Below are 25,529 nucleotides of genomic sequence, written 5' to 3'. Positions count from 1 at the left end.
CCAAGATAAGATGGGAAATAAGGAAATTGTATAGAGCATTTGGGTAACTGTCCAATAAAATATATGAAAATCACATTTGTCATGGCCAGATAGAATCTAGGAAACAATAAAGTCCAAACCTGAAATAAATAATGTGTAGGACTTGGTAAAAAATAGAAAGAAAAGCCAAGTAAAGAGTACAAGTTGATAAAGGTGTTTAGAAAAAGTTGGTAAAATGACCTGGCAAAGATGTGAAATTGGGAAGTTGGTAAGAGAATACAAAACAAAGAAAATGTTGGAAAGAAGGAAATTGGGGGAATTTGTGTTGGGGGATAAGGTCAAAAGCAATAGCTAAATGTCCTAGAAAATATACAAAAAAGACATTTAAAGATTAAAATTATACATATACATATATATATATATATATATATATATATATATATATATATATATACACATAAATGTACGCATACACATACAATACATGCCAAAAGTTTGAACACACCTTCTCATTACAATTTGTTTTCTTTATTTTCATGACTATTTACGTTGTAGATTGTCACTGAAGGCATCAAAACTATGAATGAACACATGTGGAGTTATGTACTTAACAAAAAAAGGTGAAATAACTGAAAACATGTTTTATATTCTAGTTTCTTCAAAATAGCCACCCTTTACTCCGATTACTTTTTCGCACACTCTTGGCATTCTCTCGGTGAGCTTCAATAGGTAGTCACCTGAAATGGTTGTCACTTCACAGGTGTGCTTGAAGCTCATCAAGAGAATGCTAAGAGTGTGCGAAGCAGTAATCAGAGCAAAGGGTGGCTATTTTGAAGAAACTACAATACAAAATATGTTATCAGTTATTTCACCTTTTTTTTGTTAAGTACATAACTCCACGTGTTCATTCATAGTCTGGATGCCTTCAGTGACAATCTACAATGTAAATAGTCATGAAAATACAGAAAACCCATCGAATGAGAAGGTGTGTCCAAACATATATATATATATATATATATATATATATATATATATATATATAAGGAAATGTAGTATTTGGTCAAAAGAAAGAAAAACCAATTAAAAAAAACAAAAAAATGGTACAGGAAATGTACAAGTTTGTAGTTGGTTAAAAAAAAGACCTAGCAAAGATGTGAAATACGAGAATTGGCAAGAGAATACAAAACAAGAAAAAGATTGGAAATAAGGAAATTGTAATTGGTAAAATGGCCAAAAGATTACGTTTGTAAACATCTTAGAAATTGTTATACACACTCAAGAACATGTCATTGTTGGTAAATTGGCAAATGAAGACTGAAAATAGCAAAGTTTGAAAACAAAAACAGCGAAATTTTAAAATTTTGATTTTCTTTTTTTTTTTAACTGTCAAGAAAAAGATCAGAAACGAGAAAATTGTAGAAGTGGATAAAAAAAAGAAGAGAGGAACGGTTGTCTGAGGGTGTAAAACAACAAAGAAAAAAACTGAAATAATTAAATTGTTGGAGACTTATCTGACAGATAAGCTTGAATAAACTTTATTCTCCCCCAAACAGTCACCAGAGAGTAAGTGCTTTCACAAGACATATTTGGGTTGCTTTTACAAAGAAAAAAAAGATAAAGCGGGTATAGAATGAAAAATGTGCGTTTGTTGAAACAATTGAACAAACTGGGGTGGGTAACATCTTTTTACATTCATGTCAAAGGGCTTGTGTCCTGACTCCTACGGACTGAGGAATGTGGCTCAATTTGGTGGAATTCAGATAGGAAAAAAAGGGATTTCAACCAATAAAGGACTGATCTACAATCCATGTAAGCATTTCAAATACAAAACTTATTTGGGGTCTGCATAAGCAAACTTTATGTTGTATGTGACTTGGTGTCCATTGTCCCACGCGTACAAGACACCCTCTTTGGGGTTGTAGTCAATCTGGGTGGTGTAGGTGTAGTTGTTGGTGAACGGCATCCTGGGAATCATCTGCGTGTTGGTGTGCGTGTCGAAGGCGTATTCCAAGTTGGCGTCCTTTCGGTTGTAGCTGTCAACAGCGTACAAGACGCCGCACACGATGAAGCAGTTCCCGTAGTGGCTCCTCCTCAGCCCGGTCCTCCACGTGGTCTCCCTCTGCATGCTCAGGTCCACCGGGTTCAGGCGACTCAGGACCACCACCTCCTGCAAGAAGCCCTCGTCGTCCAAGGCCGGGTAAATGATCCAGATGCCGCTCTCGTCCAACGCGAAGTCGATATCCGAGTGACTGCGCCACTCCCAGGCCGACGTGGACTCGTCCATTACGGCGTCGTGCAGCAGGCTCCAGGCGGCCACGTAGCGCCGACGCAGGTCGAATTTGATGATGTCTCGCGAGAAGGCGCGGTTGTAGTAGAAGGCCCCGTCGTAGACCACGTGGCCTGTGCCGATCCAGTTGTAAGGGAGCTTGTAGGAGTTTGTGAAACGGCCTGGGAAACACAAAGGAGGGGAGCCCATTAAATTAGTTTAACGAGGAGCGATAGGAAATTAGGAAGTTTGCAGGCGGCAATTAAACTTGACACATTTCTGAGGAAGGAATTTTGTGGTCGAAGGGCTCAATAGTCCAAAATATTTAAACTATAGTGCAAAAAAAGTACATTGTTGGTAAAAGGGCTTAAAAACTTTCAAAAAGGACATTTGTTGAACTGGCCAAAGAGCAATATGAAATCACAAAGTTTGTAGGAGATAATACAACAATCCCATAAAAGACTGGAAACAAGTCAATTGTAGGAGTTGATAAAAAGGTCTTCAAAATAAAACAAAGGTTAGTAAAAAGATGTTGGAAACAAAGCAGAAGTTGGTAAAACTGAAGTTGAAGTTGGCAGAACAGTAAAAAGCGACAGGAAATAAGGAAGTTTGCTGGCGGTGATCCAACTGTATAAATTTAGAGTTGGTACTACAGCTGAGGAAAGCTACTGTACATAAGGAAGTTTGTGATAGTTGGTATGTGTTCAAGATTGGAAATCATATAAGCTGGTAAAAGGGCAAAATAGGTAAATTGCGGAATTGGTGAAAGGGCTTAAAAACAATAATAATATTTGTTGAACTGGATCAAATGACGAAAAAGAACAACAACAAAAAAAATCGCAGAGTTTGTAGGAAAGTAAAACAATCCCGTAAAAGACTGGAAATAAGTAAATTGTAGGAGTTGATAAAAAAGGTCTTCAAAAGATAAGAAAACTTGAGAAGGTTGGTAAAAAGATCTTGGAAACAAAACAGAAGTTGGTCAAACTGAAGTTGAAGTTGGCAGAACAGTAAAAAACGACAGGAAATAAGGAAGTTTACAGGCGGTGATCCAACTTTATAAAATTAGAGTTGGTACTACAGCTGAGAAAAGCTACTGTACATAAGGAAGTGTGTGATAGTTGGTTGCGTGTTCAAGATTGTAATATAAGATGGTAAAAGAGCTTAAAAACATTCAAAAAAGACATTTGTTGAACTTGGTCACATGGCCAAAGAACAATATGAACTCACAAAGTTTTTAGGAGATAGTACAACAATCACATAGAAGACTGGAAATAAGTAAATTGTAGGAGTTGATAAAAGGGTCTTCAAAAGATAAAGCTTGGGAGGGTTGGTAAAAAGATTTTGGAAACCAAACAGAAGTTGGTAAAACTGAAGTTGAAGTCAGTTGAAGTTGGCAGAAGAGTAAAAAGCGACAGGAAATAAGGAAGTTTGCAGGCAGTGATCAAACTTTATAAAGTTAGAGTTGGTACTAAATCTGAGGAAAGCTACTGTACATAAGGACGTTTGTGATAGTTGGTTGCGTGTTCAAGATAGGAAATCATATAAGCTGGTAAAAGGGTTCAATAGGCCATAAAATGAGTAAATTGTTGAGTTGGTAAAAGGGCTTAAAAACATTCAAAAAGGACATTTTGTGGGGCGGTATAGCTCGGTTGGTAGAGTGGCCGTGCCAGCAACTTGAGGGTTGCAGGTTCTATCCCCGCTTCCGCCATCCTAGTCACTGCCGTTGTGTCCTTGGGCAAGACACTTTACCCACCTGCTCCCAGTGCCACCCACACTGGTTTAAATGTAACTTAGATATTGGGTTTTACTATGTAAAGCGCTTTGATTCACTAGAGAAAAGCGCTATATAAATATAATTCACTTCACTTCACTTCATTTGTTGAACTGGGTCACATGGCCAAAGAACAATATGAAATCACAAAGTTTGTAGGAGATAATGCGACAATCCCATAAAAGACTGGAAACAAGTCAATCGTAGGAGTTGATAAAAGGGTCTTAAAAAGATAACAAAACTTGGGAGGGTTGGTAAAACGATTTTAGAAACAAAACTGAAGTTGAAGTCAGTTGAAGTTGGCAGAACAGTAAAAAGCGACAGGAAATAAGGAAGTTTGCAGGCGGTAATCCAACTGTATAAAGTTAGAGTTGGTACTACAGCTGAGGAAAGCTACTAAGGACATACGTACATAAGGAAGTGTGTGATAGTTGGTTGCGTGTTCAAGATTGTAAATCATATAAGCTGGTAAAAGGGCAAAATAAGTAAATTGTGGAATTGGTGAATGGGCTTAAAAACAATCAATAATAATCTCAGTTGAACTGGATCAAATGGCAAAAGAACAAAATAAAATTGTCTGTAGGAAATAATACAACAATCTCATAAAAGACTGGACATAAGTAAATTGTAGGGGTTGATAAAAGGGTCTTCAAAAAATAAGAAAGCATGAGAGGGTTGGTAAAAAGATCTTGGAAACAAAACCAAAGTTGGTCAAATTGAAGTTGAAGTCAGTTGAAGTTGGCAGAACAGTAAAAAATGACAGGAAATAAGGAAGTTTGCATGCGGTAATCCAACTATGAATTTAGAGTTGAAACTACAGCTGAGGAAAGCTACTGTACATATAGAAGTGTGTGATAGTTGGTTGTGTGTTCAAGATTGGAAATCATTTAAGCTGGTAAAAGTGTTCAATAGGCCAAAACATTTTAATGCAAAATAGGTAAATTGTGGAATTGGTAAAAGAGCTTTAAAACAATCACAAATAATCTTTGTTGAACTGGATCAAATGGCAAGATAACAAAATTAAATCGCAAAGTTTGTATGAGGTAGTACAACAATCCCGTCGAAGACTGGAAATAAGTAAATTGTAGGAGTTGATAAAAGGGTTTAAAACTATCAAAAATAATCTTTGTTGAACTGGATCATATGGAAAAAGAACAAAATAAAATTGCAAAGTTTGTAGGGGACAGTACAACAATCCCGTAAAAGACTGGAAATAAGTAAATTGTAGGAGTTGATAAAAAAAAAAAATTCAGTCTGAGGCCAGGGGGAAAAAAACTCATAGCCATAGTACACACAAACATGTGTGTAAGAGGGAAACATCAACGAACACAAAGGACATTAAAGATATTAAAAGAGCAGAGCTGATGCAACCAGCCACTTCTACACACAGCCACAAAAGTAAAACATCAACAACAACAAAAAAATATACACTGGTGGCCTCTGCGGTGTTCCACGCCATCGTCTGCTGGGGTGGGGGGAGCATGGCCAGAGACAGGAGCAGACCCAACAAAGCAACCAAGAGAGCCGACTCCACCCCCGGCCATATGTATATAATATATAAATATATAAAACAGCAACGTTTCTTGTATAGGTAAACATGCCAAAAATAGATCCGTCTTAGAAAAATTGGTCAAGAGTTAATACAAAAAAAGTGAGAAGGGTACGAAACAAGGATGTCTGGATGATAAAACAAGCAAGTAAATGAGGGATTTCTAATCACTTTTATGTTGGAATTCTTATTAATATTAATACTGTTGTTGATATTATTCATTTTTGTTTGACTACTTTTGGATTGTTTTGTGTCATGCATGTGTCCTCTCCATTGCTCTGTTGATTGCTATTCTGAGTCTTACTGGTTTGGTTTTGGTATTGGAATTGTATTATAATGGCATTATTGTGTATCATTTTGATGGACTGATTAATAAAAAAGAACATCAATCAGTACATTTTAGCAGTAAAGACTGAAGAGAAGCATTAGTCATATTTACAAAAGATAAATACTGTAAGGGCTTTGGCGGGAGTCTATTATGCTAAATATGGGAGATTTATTGTACCTTTCTTGAAGACTTCCATGTTGTGGAACTCCAAGAGGTTGTTGCCGTAATAGAAGTTGGTGACATAAATCCTGTCGCTGTTGGACTTGGGATCCTTCATCCAAGCGCCTTCCTTCTTGCCGTAGGTGTTGTGAGTCACCGGCTCAGAGATGGTTGCCAGAGTGTCCTTACATTCTTCTGTGGAAACAGAGACCCCCAAAGGTTATGAGAGAATATTCCAGAAGCGTCCTGCAGACCTACAGCGAAGAATCTGAAAATAATTACCAGCCTTGTGCACGGGCGGCAGGTTTCCATATTGCAACATGACAAATATCTTCTTATTCATATACTAGCTGCTGAATTCTACCTTTATATACAAACCCCCAAACCAGTGAAGTTGGCACGTTGTGTAATTCGTAAATAAATACAGAATACAATGATTCGCAAATCCTTTTCAACTTATATTCAATTGAATAGACTGCAAAGACAAGCTATTTAATGTTCGAACTGAGAAACTTTTTTTTTTTTGCAAAGAATCATTAACTTTGAATTTAATGGCAGCAACACATTACAAACAAGTTGGCACAGGGGCATTTTTACCACTGTGTTACATGGCCTTTCCTTTTAACAACACTCAGTAAACGTTTGGGAACTGAGGAGACCAATTTTTGAAGCTTTTCAGGTGGAATTCTTTCCCATTCTTGCTTGATGTACAGCTTAAGTTGTTCAACAGTCCGGGGTCTCCGTTGTGGTATTTTAGGCTTCATATTGCGCCACACATTTTCAATGGGAGACAGGTCTGGACTACAGGCAGGCCAGTCTAGTACCCGCACTCTTTTACTATGAAGTCACGCCCTTGTAACACGTGGTTTGGCATTATCTTGCTGAAATAAGCAGGGGCGTCCATGATAACGTTGCTTGGATGGCAACATATGTTGCTCCAAAACCTGTATGTACCTTTCAGCATTAATGGCGCCTTCACAGATGTGTAAGTTACCCATGCCTTGGGCACTAATACACCCCCATACCATCACAGATGCTGGCTTTTCAACTTTGCGTCTATAACAATCCGGATGGTTCTTTTCCTCTTTGTTTCGGAGGACACAACATCCACAGTTTCCAAAAACTATTTAAAATGTGGACTCGTCAGACCACAAAACACTTTTCCACTTTGCATCAGTCCATCTTAGATGAGCGAAGCCTGCGGCGTTTCTGGGTGTTGTTGATGAATGGCTTTCGCTTTGCATAGTAGAGTTTTAACTTGAACTTACAGATGCAGCGACAAACTGTAGTTACTGACAGTGGCTTTCTGAAGTGTTCCTGATCCAATGTGGTGATATCCTTTACACAATAATGTCGCTTTTTGATGCAGTACCGCCTTAGGGATCGAAGGTCTGTAATATTATTGCTTACATGCAGTGATTTCTCCAGATTCTCTGAATCTTTTGATGATATTATGGACCGTAAATGGTGAAATCCCTAAATTCCTTGCAATAGCTCATTGAGAAATGTTGTTCTTAAACTGTTCGACAATTTGCTCACACATTTGTTGGTGACCCTCGCCCCATCCTTGGAAGCTGCTTTTATACCCAATCATGGCACCCACCTGTTCCCAATTAGCCTGTTCACCTGTGGGATGTTCCAAATAAGTGTTTGATGAGCATTCATCAACTTTTTCAGTCTTTTTTGCCACTTGTGCCAGCTTTTTTGAAACATGTTGCAGGCATCAAATTCCAAATGAGCTAATATTTGTAAAAAAATAACAAAGTTTTCCGGTTCGAACATTAAGTATCTTGTCTTTGCAGTCTATTCAATTGAATATAAGTTGAAAAGGATTTGCAAATCATTGTATTCTGTTTTTATTTACGATTTACACAATGTTCCAACTTCACTGGTTTTGGGTTTTGTAATAACCTCAGCCCGTATGCCACCATTAGGCATTTTTGTATGCTTTTTCTTTGGAAATTACCATCATTTCATGCACTGGCCTACAATACAATAATGGCTGCATCTGGCAAAATACAGCATAAGTGTCAAATAACACTACTTTTCTTGCAAATGTTTTTTTTTTAATGTTTATGTCTGACATCACTAGACCCTAATCACCAACCTTACCCACACACACACTATTTATCATATGGAAATAATTTTAGATTATTAAATATTTCAAATAGTCAAATGGTTAAAATCCTTCATTTAATTGATGTGTGGTAGTTTGAATAAAACCTGTATTTTTAAAAAGTGATTTATAAGAAAACAATGCGTGTGACGTAAGGGCTCATGCGCGAGCACCGACGGGCAGCTGATCGCGATACAATTTTAAATAATTTTAAAGGTTAATTGTACCTTTGCAACCTCATTATACTATTGGCTAAATTTTATATTCATAAATTTAAGTTTCTCAATACCTGACCTGTTTTTTGTGCCTTTAAAAAAGAACTAGAACTCTACTTATGTAGTATATGTAGAATATATTTATATTATTTATATATTATATATATAATATAGCCTATTATATACATTATATTATTTATTATTAATCTTGTCTATTGTGAGCGAACTGTGCTGCTGAATTTCCCCCAGGGATCAATAAAGTACTTTCTATTCTATTCTATTCTATTCTACTTTAAAACACTCTCTACCTCTAACAATTAAAAAGCTGTGAAAACTATGATGCTGTGTTCCAAATTTAAATTATTTACGGAACTTGTGTGAGCCTATGGCTTTACATTTTGTCACATATATATATATATATATATATATATATATATATATATATATATATATATATATATATATATATATGATATTACGGACCGTAGATGGTGAAATCCATAGCCTGTTCACCTGTGGGATGTTCCAAATAAGTGTTTGATGAGCATTCATCAACTTTTTCAGTCTTTTTTGCCACTTGTGCCAGCTTTTTTGAAACATGTTGCAGGCATTTTTAGATTATATATATATATATATATATATATATATATATATATCTCTATATATATATATATATATATATATATATATATATATATGTATCTATCTATCTATATATATATATATATATATATATATATATATATATATATATATATATCATATTTAGCATTCTATTTTAGTTACTTTATTGAGTTTATAACCCCCTGGCGCTGTTTTGTACTTGTTTTGATTATTATTATTTCTTTATTGTTTGTACATTTTGCATATTATAAATAAAGGTTTATAAAATAAAAAATAAAAAAATGATTTTAAAGGTTCAAAAGTCCTAAAATGGTATTGTGCGAACATAAATACATTTTCGTCGAGGCTCTCAACAAAAGGAGACGTTAACATAAATACAATGAGAAATAATGAGAGCAATATAAATTAATAAACACTCTCCAAATAGAAAATGTAGAATTGTTAATATTGCACTTAGATGATAGCCGATGAGTCATAAACAGATGCAGGAAATTGCATAAATCGATTTTACGCGTCGCTGCTGACAGAAGCAACATGTATATTGGTTATATAATTTCATGGTTGGTGTCAATAAATAAATAGAATGCATAAATATAAGTTCATATTGTACACATCGTGTGATTAAAAATGTATTTCCTGGGGTTAATCCATGCAAGTTTATGTTAACTTTATTTTTGTTACAAACCCATGTAAATTGGAGGGGAATATATTTTTTGTTCCGGTTTGGTCACATTGTTGGGGGGGACAATTAATATGTGACGGAATTAAAGAAGCAGCATGACAACACGTGTTTGATGGAGAAGACGTTAATGGAGTCTCGGATTGAAAATAAACTTTATTCCCCTTGGAGTTTATGAGGCCAATGAGGTATGATGATCTTTCTGATATGTATGTGAAATCAGTGTGTTTTTTTTAATGGATGTCAGACTAATTTTAAGTTCTGTTTGCTTATTTTTATTAGTCCTGACGGCATTATATTTGGCATCGTTGGTAACGTGAAAACTCTAACAAAAAAAAACAAGCAACACTGGAGCCTAATATGACATGAAGAGAATATGATTAATTATTTTACATATTTATGTAAAGTATATTAAAAATAAAATGTAATTAATTTATGATCAAGGGATAAGTTGATTGGCAACACTAAATTGGCCCTAGGGTGTGAATGTGAGTGTGAATGTTGTCTGTCTATCTGTGTTGGCCCTGTGATGAGATGGCGACTTGTCCAGGGTGTACCCCGCCTTCCGCCCGATTGTAGCTGAGATAGGCTCCAGCGCCCCCCGCGACCCCAAAGGGAATAAGCGGTAGAAAATGGATGGATGGATGGGTTTATATTTAGTATATATATTTATATTTATTTGGGCAGCACGGTGGAAGAGGGGTTAGTGCATCTGCCTCACAATACGAAGGTCCTGAGTAGTCTTGGGTTCAATCCCGGGCTCGGGATCTTTCTGTGTGGAGTTTGCATGTTCTCCCCGTGACTGCGTGGGTTCCCTCCGGGTACTCCGGCTTCCTCCCACCTCCAAAGACATGCACCTGGGGATAGGTTGATTGGCAACACTAAATTGGCCCTAGTGTGTGAATGTGAGTGTGAATGTTGTCTGTCTATCTGTGTTGGCCCTGCGATGAGGTGGCGACTTGTCCAGGGTGTAAACCGCCTTCCGCCCGATTGTAGCTGAGATAGGCTCCAGCGACCCCAAAGGGAATAAGCGGTAGGAAATGGATGGATGGATGGTTTATATTTAGGCCAGCAGAGAAGGCCTTGCTGTCCCTGACGGCATACCGCTGGTGTTTAATGTTGTGTCGTTCGCGAACGATTCGTTCGAATAAACAAATCTTTTGAGTGAACGCACTGAACCCAATCACTTCATGAACTGATTCGTTCCTTTCTCAGTTCAGTTGAGCTCCGCCGCGACCATGCCGGTGTTGTACCGAAATATGTTACCCATCGGAATTTGTAACTCCAGGGGGCGATGTTCCAATGACGTTTGTTTGATGGTTAAACGGCAAGCCCAAAGAGGAGGAGAAGAAGAACGCTTGCGTAAATGGCGTAAACTATCCTTCATGCTGAAACGTTAGTTGTCATAATTTCAACATTAATAATAACAATGGACTCATACTATAATGAAAGTAAGTCATTGATTTCCAGAATATGTGTAATGTATTAATGCTGAAATTCTGACAACTGACGTTTCAATCCATGATAGCTTTTAATCCGGAAAATGTATGTGTGTGAGAGAGAATCAACAGCTGATACAATGGACTCATACTATAATGAAAGTAAGTCATTGATTTCCAGAATATGTGTAATTTATAAATGCTGAAATTCTGACAACTGACGTTTCAGCATTAAGGATAGTTTACGCCATTTACGCAAGCGTTCTTCTCCTCCTCTTTGGGCTTGCCGTTTAACCATCAAACAAACGCCATGGGAACATCGCCCCCTGGAGTTACAAATTCCGATTGGTAACAGATTTCGGTACAACACCGGTATGAGTGGAACTGGTGCATTCTGTGACTCACTGAACCATGGGGGCGGGGGGAGGGATTGAGCGAACGATTCGTTCACCGCGGATTAACGACATGAATCACTCAGTGAACGACAGAATCAGGACTCGCGAACCTACTGACACAGAGAACTGACTGTGTCGCGGACGAGGACGTCACATTGAGGCTCTCGTTCAGTCACTGTGCGCGTCGTTCATTGGGTGCTGAGGGCTTGTGTCGTTCGCGAACTGACACACACCGAGATCTGCCGCTGGGGAAGCTGTTACTGACTGACTCATGATTTGCCGACCTGCATACAGAACTGCTGCTGCAGAAGTGATTCAGGTTCACATACTGAACTGTGCTGACTGTGGCGCTGTGTCAGTCACTCACTGCCTGGTGTACTGCATGCACAGAGCTGTGTAGGGACTCACGTTCACCCTATTTGCTGATTCTCCCGCGAATGTCTGCACTGTGTACTGTACTACGCACACACCCCCACCCCCTATTTTTTGGGGGGGGGGGGAATTCGGTGAACAAATTTTTTGAACGACTCAATTTAAGGAACTGATTCTAGTGATTCAGTACAGTCAAAAGAACTGCCGATCCCATCACTACTGGTGTTTATGCAACGGGCCGGCACTGCCTAGCTCAAATAGGTTCCAGTTCACCCTACAGCAAAACATGAGTAATTCTAAGGAAAATTACCATTTTTCTTTGCCGCGGCTTCTTCTTGCCTTTGCATCATCTCGTCAAACTTCACGTGATCTTCCTCTTCATCTTCTTCCTCCCAGCTGATCTTGTACTTCTGCTTGACCCTGGGAACCTGCCTGGTAGTGGTGGCGGTAGTAGTGGTGGTGGTTGCTGTTGTGGTAGCTGGGGGTGATGTTGTGGCAGGTGTAGTGACAGGTGTAGAAGTGTGTGGAAGCCTTGTTGTAGAATATACTGAAGGGCTGGTGGGTTCATGTGGTGTCGTGACAATAACCTGGGTGTTTTTTGCTGTTGGAGGCTGGGCTGGACTGGTCCCAATGTTAGTGGTCACATCCTCTGCAGTAGTGTTTGGTGCTTCTGTGGCTTGGACTGGCTCTCTCATCTCTAGGCTTGGGGTTTCCATAGTGATAGTTTGCGTGAACACTGCTGAGGTTACTTTGTCATCTGTATGGGACACTATGAGCATCTCCTCGGTTGGTGGGGGGTACATCAAAGTGGTGAAATCCACAGACTGGGATGCAGAGTCTGTGGTGAGGGTTTTTTGTGAAGTAGCATCAATGTCGTTAATCACCTCCGTCACGACTTTAGTTGTGGACTCGGTGTCTTTCGGTGTTGTCGTTTGGCTGGTCTTCTTGGAGCCACGGAAGAGGCCGTTTGTCACGGGTCGAAATGACCGGGGCCCAGGACGTGGGTGAGGGGCTCGGTGTTGAAGAAGGTGTTCTTCAATCAGGAGGTCTATTGGGCCATCTCCACTGAATCCATGATACTCAAAATCTGCAAAAAGGGTTGGAGAAAGGTGGCTGAGCTCAACATTAAACATTCATTTTGAAATTATACAGTATTTATCACTTCCACCAATTGTTTGGTTTGTTTGTTTGATAGTTTGCAGGTTCACGCAATAACTGTAGGGATGTTCTAATCAGGGTTTTATGCTGCCGATTCCGATCATCCATGAGTGAAATGAGCCGATACCGAACACACAAACTCTAAATATTTTTTCCATTTATTTATGGTGAGTGCTACTAACAATGTAACAATATCAACACAGTATTTATACTAGTTCCTTATTTTCTCTTATTACATTGAGTTGTTTGAGTAAAACAAGGTCACTAGTACACGATAACTACACAAAAGCAAAAACTACCACCTATAAATCCTTAAGTTAACTTAATTCCCCTTGTGTCTAGGGAATTGTTCCTAGAGTTTGTAAACATGAACAAAAAAATGCTTTTGAGAAAATAAAAATACCAACCTAATATCGATCATGTACTGATACCTTGGTATCAACACCACCAATTTATGAATTGATCTGCCCTCTTACGTTATGTGACAATGCTGACACACTAACAGTTGTATGTATATATATATATGTATGTATATATATACACTGTCTATGTATATATGCATATATATATATATATATGTATGTATATGTATATATATGTGTGTCTGTATGTATGTGTGTGTATGTATGTGTATATATATATATATATATATATATATATATATAATTTCTGTAGCTTAATGCACATAACACTGGGGGTCATATATACAGTACAGGCCAAAAGTTTGGAAACACCCCCTCATTCAATGTGTTTTCTTTATTTTCATGACTATTTACATTGTAGATTGTCACTGAAGGTATCAAAACTATAAATGAACACATGTGGAGTTATGTACTGAACAAAAAAAGGTGAAATAACTGAAAACATGTTTTATATTCTAGTTTCTTCAAAATAGCCACCCTTTGCTCTAATTACTGCTTTGCACACTCTTGGCATTCTCTCAATGAGCTAACTCCTTCAAGACTGTTGGAAAACCATTTCAGGTGACTACCTCTGGATGCTCATCGAGAGAATGCTACTTTTGCCGTGTAGCTTGCTACAATTCTCTGGGGATAGCTTCCTCTGTAGCTCAACTAAGTTGAATGGACAGTTACTTGTCGCTGAGCTTACTACATTTACCAAGTAGCTTGCTAATCATTCCAAACTGACAAAACAAGATTGCGGCACTCTCAAGGTTATTCATTGTCATCTATTGCCTTGTTCATGTTACAGTGGATTGCAGAAACCACAAGGAGGTCTTGATAATACTTCAGATCCCAAGTCCCATCACATCTCAGGTTACAGCAAAATGACCTTAGTTTGCTCGGGGTTGGCAGAACCTACCGTTCTCTTCATGCTCTCCATCGTCAGCCGTTGCTGGTTCCGGCTCCGACTTGTAAAACGTCACCCCTCTGATGATCATCCCATTGAGACCACTCTTTGACCCTTGAGGAACCTCTTTGTCGGTTGCCTTTTTGGGAACAACGTGCGCTTTGACCTCAGTGACCTGAGCCGAAGAATTCAACTGGGTCCCTGCAACAAACTTCTCCTGTTTGTACAAACCAAAAACAAACAAAGATTGTATATTTGAACAGAGTGATTTCTGAAAGCTGTTGTTTGCATCAATAAATATTTATTTGTAGTCGTTGGAGCGCTCTGACATAAACTTGGGGGAAAAATTCCAAATAAGACAACTTTCTAGTTTGTGTATTGGACTCACATTTTTAGGCCAAGCTTTACCATCACACAAAATCTTTTCTTCTATTATTTTTTTGGGGGTAATCCCCTTGGAGAAAACATACCACTATGGTGAATCACTTGTTTTGGGGGGGGGGCGTCAGGGAGAGCCCACCCAACACTTCTGGACAGAATCAGAATTTCACATGCATGCCGTCACAGGTCAGCTGGGCCTCCCTCTTTAACACCGAGGACTGCGCTTCTCATACTCATTTGACCCCCATTTGTCATGTAGCAAGACATTGAGATTACCGTTGGTTTTGGAGACGCCTCGGGTCTGCTCAGTTTCCTTCCATCCTGGTCGTCTGGATGGGATGAAGGTGGGGGCGTAGTCATCCGCTTATGAGCATCGTGTGGGTTTGGAGGGTTCTTGTGGGTCTTTATGTCATCTCTGGTGGGATTCAAGGCCATAACCTTCACACATACATGGATAGATGTTGATGAGTTCTGACAGTAGAGGCTACCATCTTCTTTGCACCTGTTTATTTAGATTTTTTTAGAAATAGGGTTTTTTTAGCCTTCTCAGTGGTGGTTAGAGTGTCCGCCCTGAGATCGGTAGGTTGTGAGTTCAAACCCCGGACCAGTCATACCAAAGACTATAAAAATGGGACCCATTACCTCCCTGCTTGGCACTCAGCATCAAGGGTTGGAATTGGGGGTTAAATCACCAAAAATGATTCCCGGGTGCCGCCACCGCTGCTGCCCACTGCTCCCCTCACCTCCCAGGGGGTGGAACAAGGGGATGGGTCAAATGCAGAGGACAAATTTCACCACACCTAGTGTGTGTGTCACAATCATTGGTACTTTAACTTTGAGATACTGGCATCCACAGTCATATGTTTGTGTAAACTAACCGTACTCCTGCACACAGTTTGACCCCCATGACTTGCTTTTACTGTGCAGCCGTACAGAAAAACACCCACTATAACTTAGGGTGTTTAACCGTATCACATCAAAATCTGGTACACACATTTAAGAGACTGACAAACACACATCTGTAAAATTTTAGCAAAACTGGTTAAAAAATATGGCCGCTATTAAGCAAAACATTTTTGCACGAGCACGGGCGGGACTTATTTGACTCCTTAAGAAATTGCCACACCTCAAAACAAACTAGTTCAAGAGTCTTCAATTCTTGTTAGTACTACTGACACCACCATGTTTCGTCTTTGATGCAACACTCACACACTCTTGTATTTGTTACCTTCTTGAGACCTCAGAAAAATGCCTACCTCTTTAGGACCAGCCTTTCTAGATATATAAAGATTTGTATTTACAACATTAATAATATATACATACTATGCAAATATAAAAAAAGGTAAGCTTTTAGTTATTTGTTTATTTAAAAAAAAAAAGTGTATGGTTTTTTATCTTCATTATTTACTTTATTACAGTATGTCTCTATATACATATTTATTTTATTTGTTTAATTAATTTTGGCCAAAGGGGGCGCATTTCAATTTCTTACACACTTGTTATGACAGATGTTGACCAGAGGGGGAGCACTTAAAATTTTTACACACACTTGTTATTTCATATGTTGACCAGAGGGGGAGCACTTTTAAAAGCGACACACGGTCAATTTGAAAAATCCCTCTGTTTTGGGACCACCCTAATTTTGATAGATTTCACCACCAGGGGTGCAAATGAGACATTCTCTATTAGATGCAATGGTTTTCCGTATTGGGACCATGATTTATGTCCTAACTTGTTCACCGGTCCTCATATGGAAGGTACTTTTCATTATTGATGTCTCAGGAAGGGTAGAAATACAAGAACACACACACACACCTGCAGGGCAGATGTGCCATGTGTACAGTTGATGTTAACGACATAGTTTTAAACGGCTGTAACATAGTCGCTCTTACAGTACCTGCAGGGAAGATGTGATATCTGCAAAAGGTGACGTTTATGATCCATTTAGTAAAGCTGGCGATTACAGTGGAGTTTTAAAGGTAAAGTGTATGTTGGGCGCAGCATTATGGGACAAAAGCTGCACTAAGTTCAATTTTTTAAAGTTTTAATTACTGGCCCAAAATGTATTTAAAAAAATAAATAGTACAAGAATAATATAAACTAAATTAATATTATATTTATCATAACACATTATTATACTGTAATACATTTGGCGCTGTCAAAAATAAGTTAACCCATGTGATCGAATTAATCATGTATATATGTAGATTAGTGTTGTCCTGATACCAATATTTTGGTACCGGTACCAAAATGTATTTCGATATTTTTCGGTACTTTTCTAAATAAAGGGGACCACAAAAAATGGCATTATTGGCTTTATTTTAACAAAAAATCTTAGGGTACATTAAACATATGTTTCTTATTACAAGTGAACATACAAGACAACTTGTCTTTTATTAGTAAGTAAGCAAACAAAGGCTCCTAATTTAGTCTGCTGACATATGCAGTAACATATTGTGTCATTTTCCATTCTATTATTTTGTCAACATTATTAAGGCCAAGTGGTAGAAATTTAATTATTAATAAAGTTGTTCATTTACTGTTAATATCTGCTTACTTTCTCTTTTAACATGTTCTATCTACGCTTCTGTTAAAATGTAATAATCACTTATTCTTCTGTTGTTTGATACTTTACATTAGTTTTGGATGATACCACAAATTTGGGTATCAATCCGATACCAAGTAGTTACAGGATCATACATTGGTCATATTCAAAGTCCTCATGTGTCCTGGGACATATTTCCTGAGTTTATAAACACAATATCATTTTTTTTTAAATGAAAGAAGATGTGATGCCCAACATTATCAATGTAATTATAGTAGTATTGACTAGATACGCTCCTGTACTCCGTATCATTACAGTGGTTGTTAGGTGTAGATCCACCCATGGCGTTTGTTTACATTGTGACGGCGGTGAGCTACAGTGTGTAGTGAAGCATGTTTAGCTATTTCTCGTCCTGCAGGGATGATACTTGTAAGAAACGTACTTTATTTGTCGCTATGGAGGCGAGGATTAGTGATTTAGAAGTATCTACATCACTGTAGACTGGCTGGACTTTAGCGACTAGCTCGCTAGCCATATTTTAAAGCACCTCTTCCTGAGGGCGTTTTAGTATTATAACTTCACCTTTACCGTCAGTTTTTAAGCCAAATGCGTCCATTCTCCCTTTTCTGTCTACACACTGTGTCTGTTTGTGAGTACTCCGTGATTGTGCGCTGCCGAACATGCTCCTCTGCTCGTAAACCAGCAATGACACGGCGTGATGGCGACGCGGAGGTGTGGGGGGCCGGTACTTTTTAGAGGCGGTATAGTACCGAATATGATTAATTAATATCGCTGTGCTATACTAATACCGGTATACCATACAACCCAAATGTTTTTTTACGGTCAGTGATCAAGTTAAAGACCAGTGATACTATGACTGGTAAGCTATGTGACAAATTTCACTTTAAAATACACCTCGATGGGACTTTAGATACAACTTTTTCCAAGTTTTGAGCAAATATATTAAGTAAAACATAAAAAAATGTTTGTGTGTGACTTTCTGACAAAATTGCATTGGTGTTGAAATAATGGGGTCTTTCAAATTATACAAGCGAGTAATTTTCTGCGATTACTCACCATTCAAAAGTATGATTAATCTAAAATTCAATCATTTGACAGCACTAATTTATAATAATACATATGAATGTAATGTAAAAAAAAAAGTTAGGCATGTCAAAAATAACTAGTTCATAAAAACTTGCATTAATCATGTATATACATAGATTATTCACACACTTTATTTTGATCGTATATGTTCCGTAACCTTAAACACGGAGGTTACCGGAAAGGCGGTGCGGGTTGTTGGACGATTAGTAATCAGGTCAATACATACGCCACTGCAAAGACGAATGAGGAGACTCGTACTGGCAAATTTCACTTTAAATTCAACCCTGACTGGACTTTAGCTAAAACTGTTAGAGCAAATAAATGGCCTGCATTCATGGGAAATATCTAAAAAAAAAAAAAATCATTTTTTTAATTTTTATTTATAATTTTTTTTGTCCTGTCCAGCTTCTCAGGCAAATCATATAGTTGATGTAGATGCCCATATCGGCTGTTCAGATTTACTTTACGAAAGAGAAGTGTAGGATACTTCTCTTGTTGTCTTATTTGTATTTGACTTTATTAAATGTATTTATATTATCATTAAAAAAAAATTATGTATGACATCCTGACAATAAAATTGTATTCTTGTCCAAATATTGACTATTTTTGTAATTACTTAAAATTATGCGAGTGAGTAATGACCAGTGATTAATCATGACTAATCTAAAATCAAGTCTGATTAATCGGATTTAAATTATATATATATATAATTTGACAGTATTAAAAGCACATTCTAAATAATCCAAACAAATATTGTAATATACAAATAAAAATACGTTAGTACAAATGCCTCCTTCTTGGTACTCTCGGCTGTTATGTAAACACTCTCACACCACTTTGTGAAGAAATACGCTCTGTGGACTGTGTATTGTATAAATACTGTAAATACTACAGGACTTCATGTTGGTTTTCCCTGGATTTTCCCAATGCTAAAAAAAGGTCTCATGGTCACTTGGTGGGAAAAGCACATCTATTTGTAGTGTTGCTAACAATGGCTGCTGTGCCACACTCCGTCAGTCCAGTCAACCCCAAACATTAACACACTGACATATTGATCATGTACGCAGATCTTACCCTCGATTTCTTTATTTGGTTTGTTTGTTTTTTATGTTTTTCTCTAGTTAAGTTAAAGTTAAAGTACCAATGATAGTCACACACACACTGGGTGTGGTGAAATTTGTCCTCTGCATTTGACCCATCCCCTTGTTCACCCCCTGGAAGGTGAGTGGAGCAGTGGGCAGCAGCAGTGGGCAGCAGCAGTAGCCACGCCCGGGAATCATTTTTGGTGATTTAACCCCCAATTCCAACCCTTGATGCAGAGTGCCAAGCAGGGAGGTAATGGGTCCCATTATTATAGTCTTTGGTATGACTCGGCCAGGGTTTGAACTCACAACCTACGATCTCAGAGCGGACACTCTAACCACTAGGCCACTGTGAGCATGCTATCATTTGTCTGAGTAGAATTGGGATTATGTCAAAGAGTGCCGCATTTTTTTTCCTGAAGGATTTATTTTGCCCTTGGACACCCATTTGCTTTCTGATGCAACACTTCTCTTTAGGTGCAAATGCAGAACATTATAACAATTCAAACTATGAGTTTATCATATTCGCTGCCTTTTATTAAGCACAAATTAGGTGACCGAAATATTAAAAATCAGCCCTTACATCACTGTCTACTAATGAAGTCCTGTATCAGGGCAAGGAAAAACTATATATAAATGATTTATATATATATATATATATATATATATATATTTATTTTTTTATTTTTTTTTAATCCGATTAATCAGACTTTATTTTAGATTAATCATGATTAATCACTGGTCATTACTCACTCGCATAATTTTAAGTAATTACAAAAATAGTCAATATTTGGACAAGAATACTCTACTTAGAGTGTCCGCCCTGAGATCGGTAGGTTGTGAGTTCAAACCCCGGCCGAGTCATACCAAAGACTATAAAAATGGGACCCATTACCTCCCTGCTTGGCACTCAGCATCAAGGGTTGGAATTGGGGGTTAAATCACCAAAAATTATTCCTGGGCGCGGCCACCGCTGCTGCTCACTGCTCCCCTCACCTCCCAGGGGGTGATCAAGGGTGATGGGGTCAAATGCAGAGAATAATTTTGCCACACCTTGTGTGTGTGTGACAATCATTGGTACTTTAACTTTAACTTTGTACACCCCTGATTTAATGGCTAAGTTGGTTGTTGTTTCCATCCTCTCAGCAAGCGTCTGTCCCACCATGTACCTTTTCAATGTGTGTCACTCGCGCCACCAGATTGCTGATGAGGGACTGCAGCTTCAACAGATCCATCCCATAATAGGAACCTTCCAGAAGCTCGAGGATGGTGGCCAGCTAGAACGGATCAAACGGACCAACTTGAGGATGATGACCCTTGACCACGTCACCTTCTTGCCTGGTAGGTATCATTAAAAAAGATGCGAGGCTTCACCTTGACGTCATCTTTAGCCGCCTCCCTAAGCTTTTTCAACCTGAGCTCTCCCTGGCAGGGGTCGACCGCTGACGGAGGAGCGACGCAGGTGCACTTACACTCCGGACCGGACGCGATGGTCTCCACCGTGTACGAGTCCTGCGGGCCCGCGTTGCCCTCCTCTATCCGTCGGCAGGCGCTCCTGCTCAGGGGTCTGACAACACATTTACAGCCACAGTCAGAGCCTTCCGAGACGGCTTTCACTTTGTCATAATCACCCAGCAGCTACGAAGACAAAAAGGATGGTATGTATTTCTGCAGGCATCTGCATACAAGTTGTGAGGTGTCCGCACGACAGACAGACCACAAGTATTTGGACACTCGACAGTGAGGTTTTTTTGCCTTTTATGCACCACAACAAAGCTAAAAAAAAAAAACAACCAAGCAAGGGCTTTCCGTTTTAAAGTATGAACTTTCCTTACACTGTCAGCGTTACAAACATCAAGGGTGTCAAACTCGTCTTCACTGCAGTTATGGCTGCCCTCCTGTACAGGAAATAATGTATTAATGTCGTTTTTTATCATTACACAGGGGCCTGTGCATTCGATTATTATATATCTTTTGAAAACACCGTAAAAAAAAAAAAAACATCTGTAGATTTTGCAGGAAAAAATTCAGCAACCCCCGCCACCCTGAGAGGGACAAGCGGTAGGAAATGGATGGATGGGAACTTACAATGTTTTGTTTTTTTTAACAGCATGTTACTTTAAATGAAAAAGCAGTACCACAGTTTTATTGTAAAATCTATGGTTGTTGTTTTTACAGTGTATCACCATAAATGTATACAGTGCAAATCAGGGGTCCCCAAACTACGGCCCGCCAGCATCCAAAATCCGGCCCGCGGGAAGTCCCAAAAAAAATAATAAAAAAAAATAAAAATAATAATAAAAAAAAAAAAAATAAATAAAAAATATATATATATATATATATATATATTTTTTTTTTTAATTATTATTATTTTTAAATCTGTCCTTTCTAATCCATTTTCTACTACTCGTTACTCTCGGTGTCTCCTAAACCCTCAGGCAAATCATATTGTCTAAAAATGCATTTTCTCATCGATAACGTGACATCCTCGTGCTCGGAATATATATGTGTGTGTGTGTGTGTGTGTGTGTGTGTGTGTGTGTGTGTGTGTGTGTGTGTGTGTGTGTGTGTGTGTGTGTGTGTGTGTGTGTGTGTGTGTGTGTGTACACATATATATATATATGTGTGTGTGTGTGTGTGTACACATATATATATATATATATATATGTGTGTATATATATATATATATATATATGTGTGTATACATATATGTGTATATATACATACATACAGCCCGGCCCCCAGCCAAACATTTTTAACCCAATGCGGCCACCGAGTCAAAAAGTTTGGGGACCCTAGTGTAAATGGTACCACAGTTTGTTTTTTAACTGTAAAATACTGGCGACTGAACTACCAACTGTTTACCATAATATCTACGGTTGTTGTTTTCTACGGTGTATTACTGTAAATGGAAAAAAGTTACCATCATTTTTTTGCGGTGAAATTCTGGTGACTGAACTGACAGTTTTTTACCGTAAAATCCAAGGTTGTTGTTTTTACGCTGTATTACTGTAATTGGGAAAAATGTTACCACAGTTTTTTTTTACCGTAAAAATCTACGGGTGTTGTTTTTAAGTTGTACAGAGTTTCCCCTAGATTGCCAAAATGCCTGTGGCGGTGGGGGTTAGGGGCGTGGTCACCATGACATCATCGTATAATTTGCACAATTTGCTAAAGTATGACTTTCTTTAAAAAGGCTCAAAAAATGTATATGGTACATACACTTAAACAAATCTGTGTTGTTATTTAGTATTAACATATATATTTTATATTAAATCATTTTGTTCTATTTTCAATTGTTTCTTTGTTGAGATGTGTTTTAGACTTTTAGGGATTTTTCTTTATTAAAAATGACTGGCGACAAATCAAGCATATTTTTCTGGCATTATTATAGACTGTAGTCGTGTTTAGAGACCCTACTTCTGTCCCCTGGTGTCCCGGTCGAAAAGCGAGCATGACGTCACACTCGCTTGGCGCTGCTGCTCTTGTTGGACTTTTCTCTCCTTAAAAACCGCCACTGTCCTCTTAATATTTGCACACTTTGTAGATGGCTGTCTACGGGTATATCTGCGATATAATACAGTTACGTCCACATGGCTGACATGCTGGCTCCGCTCCAGATAATTGTCTTGTTTACATTACAACATCCAGTTTCAGCAGCGCTGTTTTTGGTGATTAAAGTCTTTTTTTCGTAGGCTGAATTTCAGTACATCACTTGTCAATAGTGTGCAAGAAATAGGCTATATATCCATTCATACTGTAACGACCTGCTGTTGGTAATGTTTTAATGTTCGTGTGGTTTTGTTACTTAATGGTTATTTTTTCGATGATCTCAAAAACACCGCCTGTACCTGACAGCGGATTGGTGGAGAATGAGGAAGTGTTTCCACGGGAGGTAAAACCTGTTGGAATTGGGTCACGGTTTATCATAAGATTCTCAATAAAAGTTAAAAATAGCGATCGGCAGACTTTTGACTTCTTCTGGAGGCTACTATGCAATCTTTTATTTTAAATAGTTTTCACGTAATAAAAAAAAAAAAAATTTTTTAAGGTATGGCGACCATGATTTAGCTGTGGCGGTCCGCCATGTTCAGTTACATTATGGGGGAACCCTGCTGTATTACTGTACTGTAAATAGAAAAACAGTACCAGCTTTTTTACGGTAAAAGTCCGCCGACTGAGCTTCCACTTGTGTCGGTTTTTCTAGTGTACAATTCTGGCATCTGAGCCGCCAGCTTTTTTTTTACTATAAAAACTATTGTAATTTTTACTGTTAACAATTTGATGGACAACTAAAATCTCATTTAAGCACATATTTTTGTATTTTAAGGAAAAAAATGTTTGAATGTATAATATTTGTTGCGTCATTAGACAATGTGAAAGTTTAAAATATATGCAGTTGCACTTATTTTTGTCTCAAAATTGAAAGAACAAATACATTTAGTAAGAAAAAATAAAGTACTTTATTGACACATTTTATTTCCAGGTGTTCGCGGGCCACAAAAAAATGATGTGGCGGGTCATTGAGTTTAACCCCTGTGCCGTATACAATGCAGCTTCATTTTCAGGGGCCCAGGTGACATAATCGTAAATAAAAGTGTAATATGTTTATACTTGGATGAGAATCATTTGCAGTCATGTCAACGAGACATTGATAGTATTTACAGCAAAAGGCTTCAATTTGTTGCTTGTTTGTGGTTCTTGCTATGAGTCAATTGTCCAAATATACAGTAGTTTAGAGCCTAAAAAAGTACTCAGCATCCAAATGATAAAGGCCATATTTTTATGAAAGCGTAAAGTCAACACTTCAATGACATCTTCATTGCATGCTTCCAAATCCAATCCAGTGGTACACAAAGGCAAAAAAACCAAAAAAAACCCTTTACTGTCCAAATACTTGTGGCCCTGACTGTACAAAATGATGCATTTGTGTGCACATGTGAGCCTACCTTAAAGAGGATGTTTTCCTGGCCATCTGTCACCTCCTGCAGGTTGTTATTCTTCTTGTTGTCAATTTGCTGCACTTCTAGCTCAGCTTGCAGCCCGGAGTCTGCAGCCGGCTTCTTTGGCACAGCAGCAGCTCCCGGCGCAAAAAGCACACATTGGACCACAAACGTAACAATGCACAACTTCAGCATGCTGCTGTGAATCTCTCAAAAGGGGGGTAGGGGGGGAAAGAAAGTTGCAGTATTAAATTTAGCAGCCGTGAATAGTCCTTGGCCTCCTCATGGCTCCAGAAGTTGCATGAGGCTTTATGACACCATGATGTCAATGCACTGATGGAGAGTGGAGAAAAGAGGAGTGTGTGTTCACTCCTGTGTGTGCTGACAGTAGGCGGGCCTGCTGCAATGTAATGAGGAGGAGTTCAACTCTCAACAATAAATCAGCACATTTAAATAATGGCAACCAAATGCAAAATATTAGAAACAGTCTTCAGTCGAATGCATTGCAGTTCCACAGCTCTGCAGACCACAATAATAAACACATTGTCTTATTAATCTCTTAAAGAATCCATTGTATTGGAGCTTTATAGAACTATGTTAATGCTGCCCTCTGGTGGTACAGGCTTGTACTGCAATAGTAAACGTTATTTGATGATGCAAAGTTAGTTATTGTCACACACACTAGGTGTGGTGAAATTATTCTCTGCATTTGACATCACCCTTGTTCACCCCCGGGGAGCAGTGAGCAGCAGCTGTGGCCACGCCTGGGAATCATTTTTAATGTTTTAACCCCCAATTCCAACCCTTAATGCCGGGAATTTTTTTTTTGATGATTTAACCCCCAATTCAAACCCTTGATGATGAGTGTCAAGCAGGGAGGTAATGGGTCCCATTTTTATAGTCTTTGCTATGACTCGGCCGGGGGCTGAACTCACGACCTACCGATCTCAGGGAGGACTCTCCAACCACAAAGCCACCGAGCGAAAAGCACATTAATATTATTACAAGTATTTGGCTTTCTGTTGTATGTAAATACCATTTTGTGAAGATATAGGAAGGTCGGCTAAGGCACAGTGCCACAGTCACATTGTAGAAATATTAACGCAGAAT

General features: G+C 38.4%; 1 protein-coding gene and 1 long non-coding RNA gene across 3 annotated transcripts; one reads left to right on the top strand and one right to left on the bottom strand.

Moving 5' to 3' along the window:
* Positions 1 to 1,470: 1,470 nt before the first annotated feature.
* olfml2ba (olfactomedin-like 2Ba) lies at positions 1,471 to 24,772 on the bottom strand. 2 transcript variants are annotated; one of them, XM_061978021.2, is made up of 8 exons: positions 24,426 to 24,772; positions 20,851 to 21,114; positions 20,646 to 20,753; positions 15,019 to 15,180; positions 14,374 to 14,578; positions 12,203 to 12,979; positions 6,071 to 6,247; positions 1,471 to 2,427 (listed from the first exon to the last, which is right to left on the bottom strand). In XM_061978021.2, exons 1-8 carry the CDS (start codon positions 24,612 to 24,614, stop codon positions 1,811 to 1,813), a joined length of 2,499 nt encoding a protein of 832 aa, XP_061834005.1. In that variant the 5' UTR covers positions 24,615 to 24,772; the 3' UTR covers positions 1,471 to 1,810. The 2 variants fall into 2 exon arrangements, with proteins under 2 accessions (XP_061834005.1, XP_061834006.1); XM_061978022.1 differs by having other exon boundaries at positions 20,851 to 21,043; positions 24,426 to 24,602.
* Positions 9,754 to 21,185, top strand: LOC133617794 (uncharacterized). Its single transcript, XR_009817068.1, has 3 exons — positions 9,754 to 9,874; positions 20,676 to 20,817; positions 20,909 to 21,185. It is a non-coding gene; the product is annotated as an uncharacterized lncRNA (long non-coding RNA).
* Positions 24,773 to 25,529: the final 757 nt, after the last annotated feature.

The sequence above is a fragment of the Nerophis lumbriciformis genome, linkage group LG18, assembly GCF_033978685.3.
Source record: "Nerophis lumbriciformis linkage group LG18, RoL_Nlum_v2.1, whole genome shotgun sequence".
Classification (NCBI taxonomy): Eukaryota; Metazoa; Chordata; class Actinopteri; order Syngnathiformes; family Syngnathidae; genus Nerophis; species Nerophis lumbriciformis.
Note: the sequence above shows the minus strand (reverse complement) of the source record. Positions and strands in the feature narration are given on the sequence as shown.

Coding starts and splice junctions, on each gene's coding strand:
- olfml2ba (XM_061978021.2), bottom strand. CDS start 24,614: ATGCTGAAGTTGTGCATTGTTACGTTTGTGGTCCAATGTGTGCTTTTT. Junction 14,579..15,018: donor AGGCGTCTCCAAAACCAACG/GTAATCTCAATG, acceptor TTGTACAAACAG/GAGAAGTTTGTTGCAGGGAC. Junction 12,980..14,373: donor TGGAGAGCATGAAGAGAACG/GTAGGTTCTGCC, acceptor CCCTTTTTGCAG/ATTTTGAGTATCATGGATTC.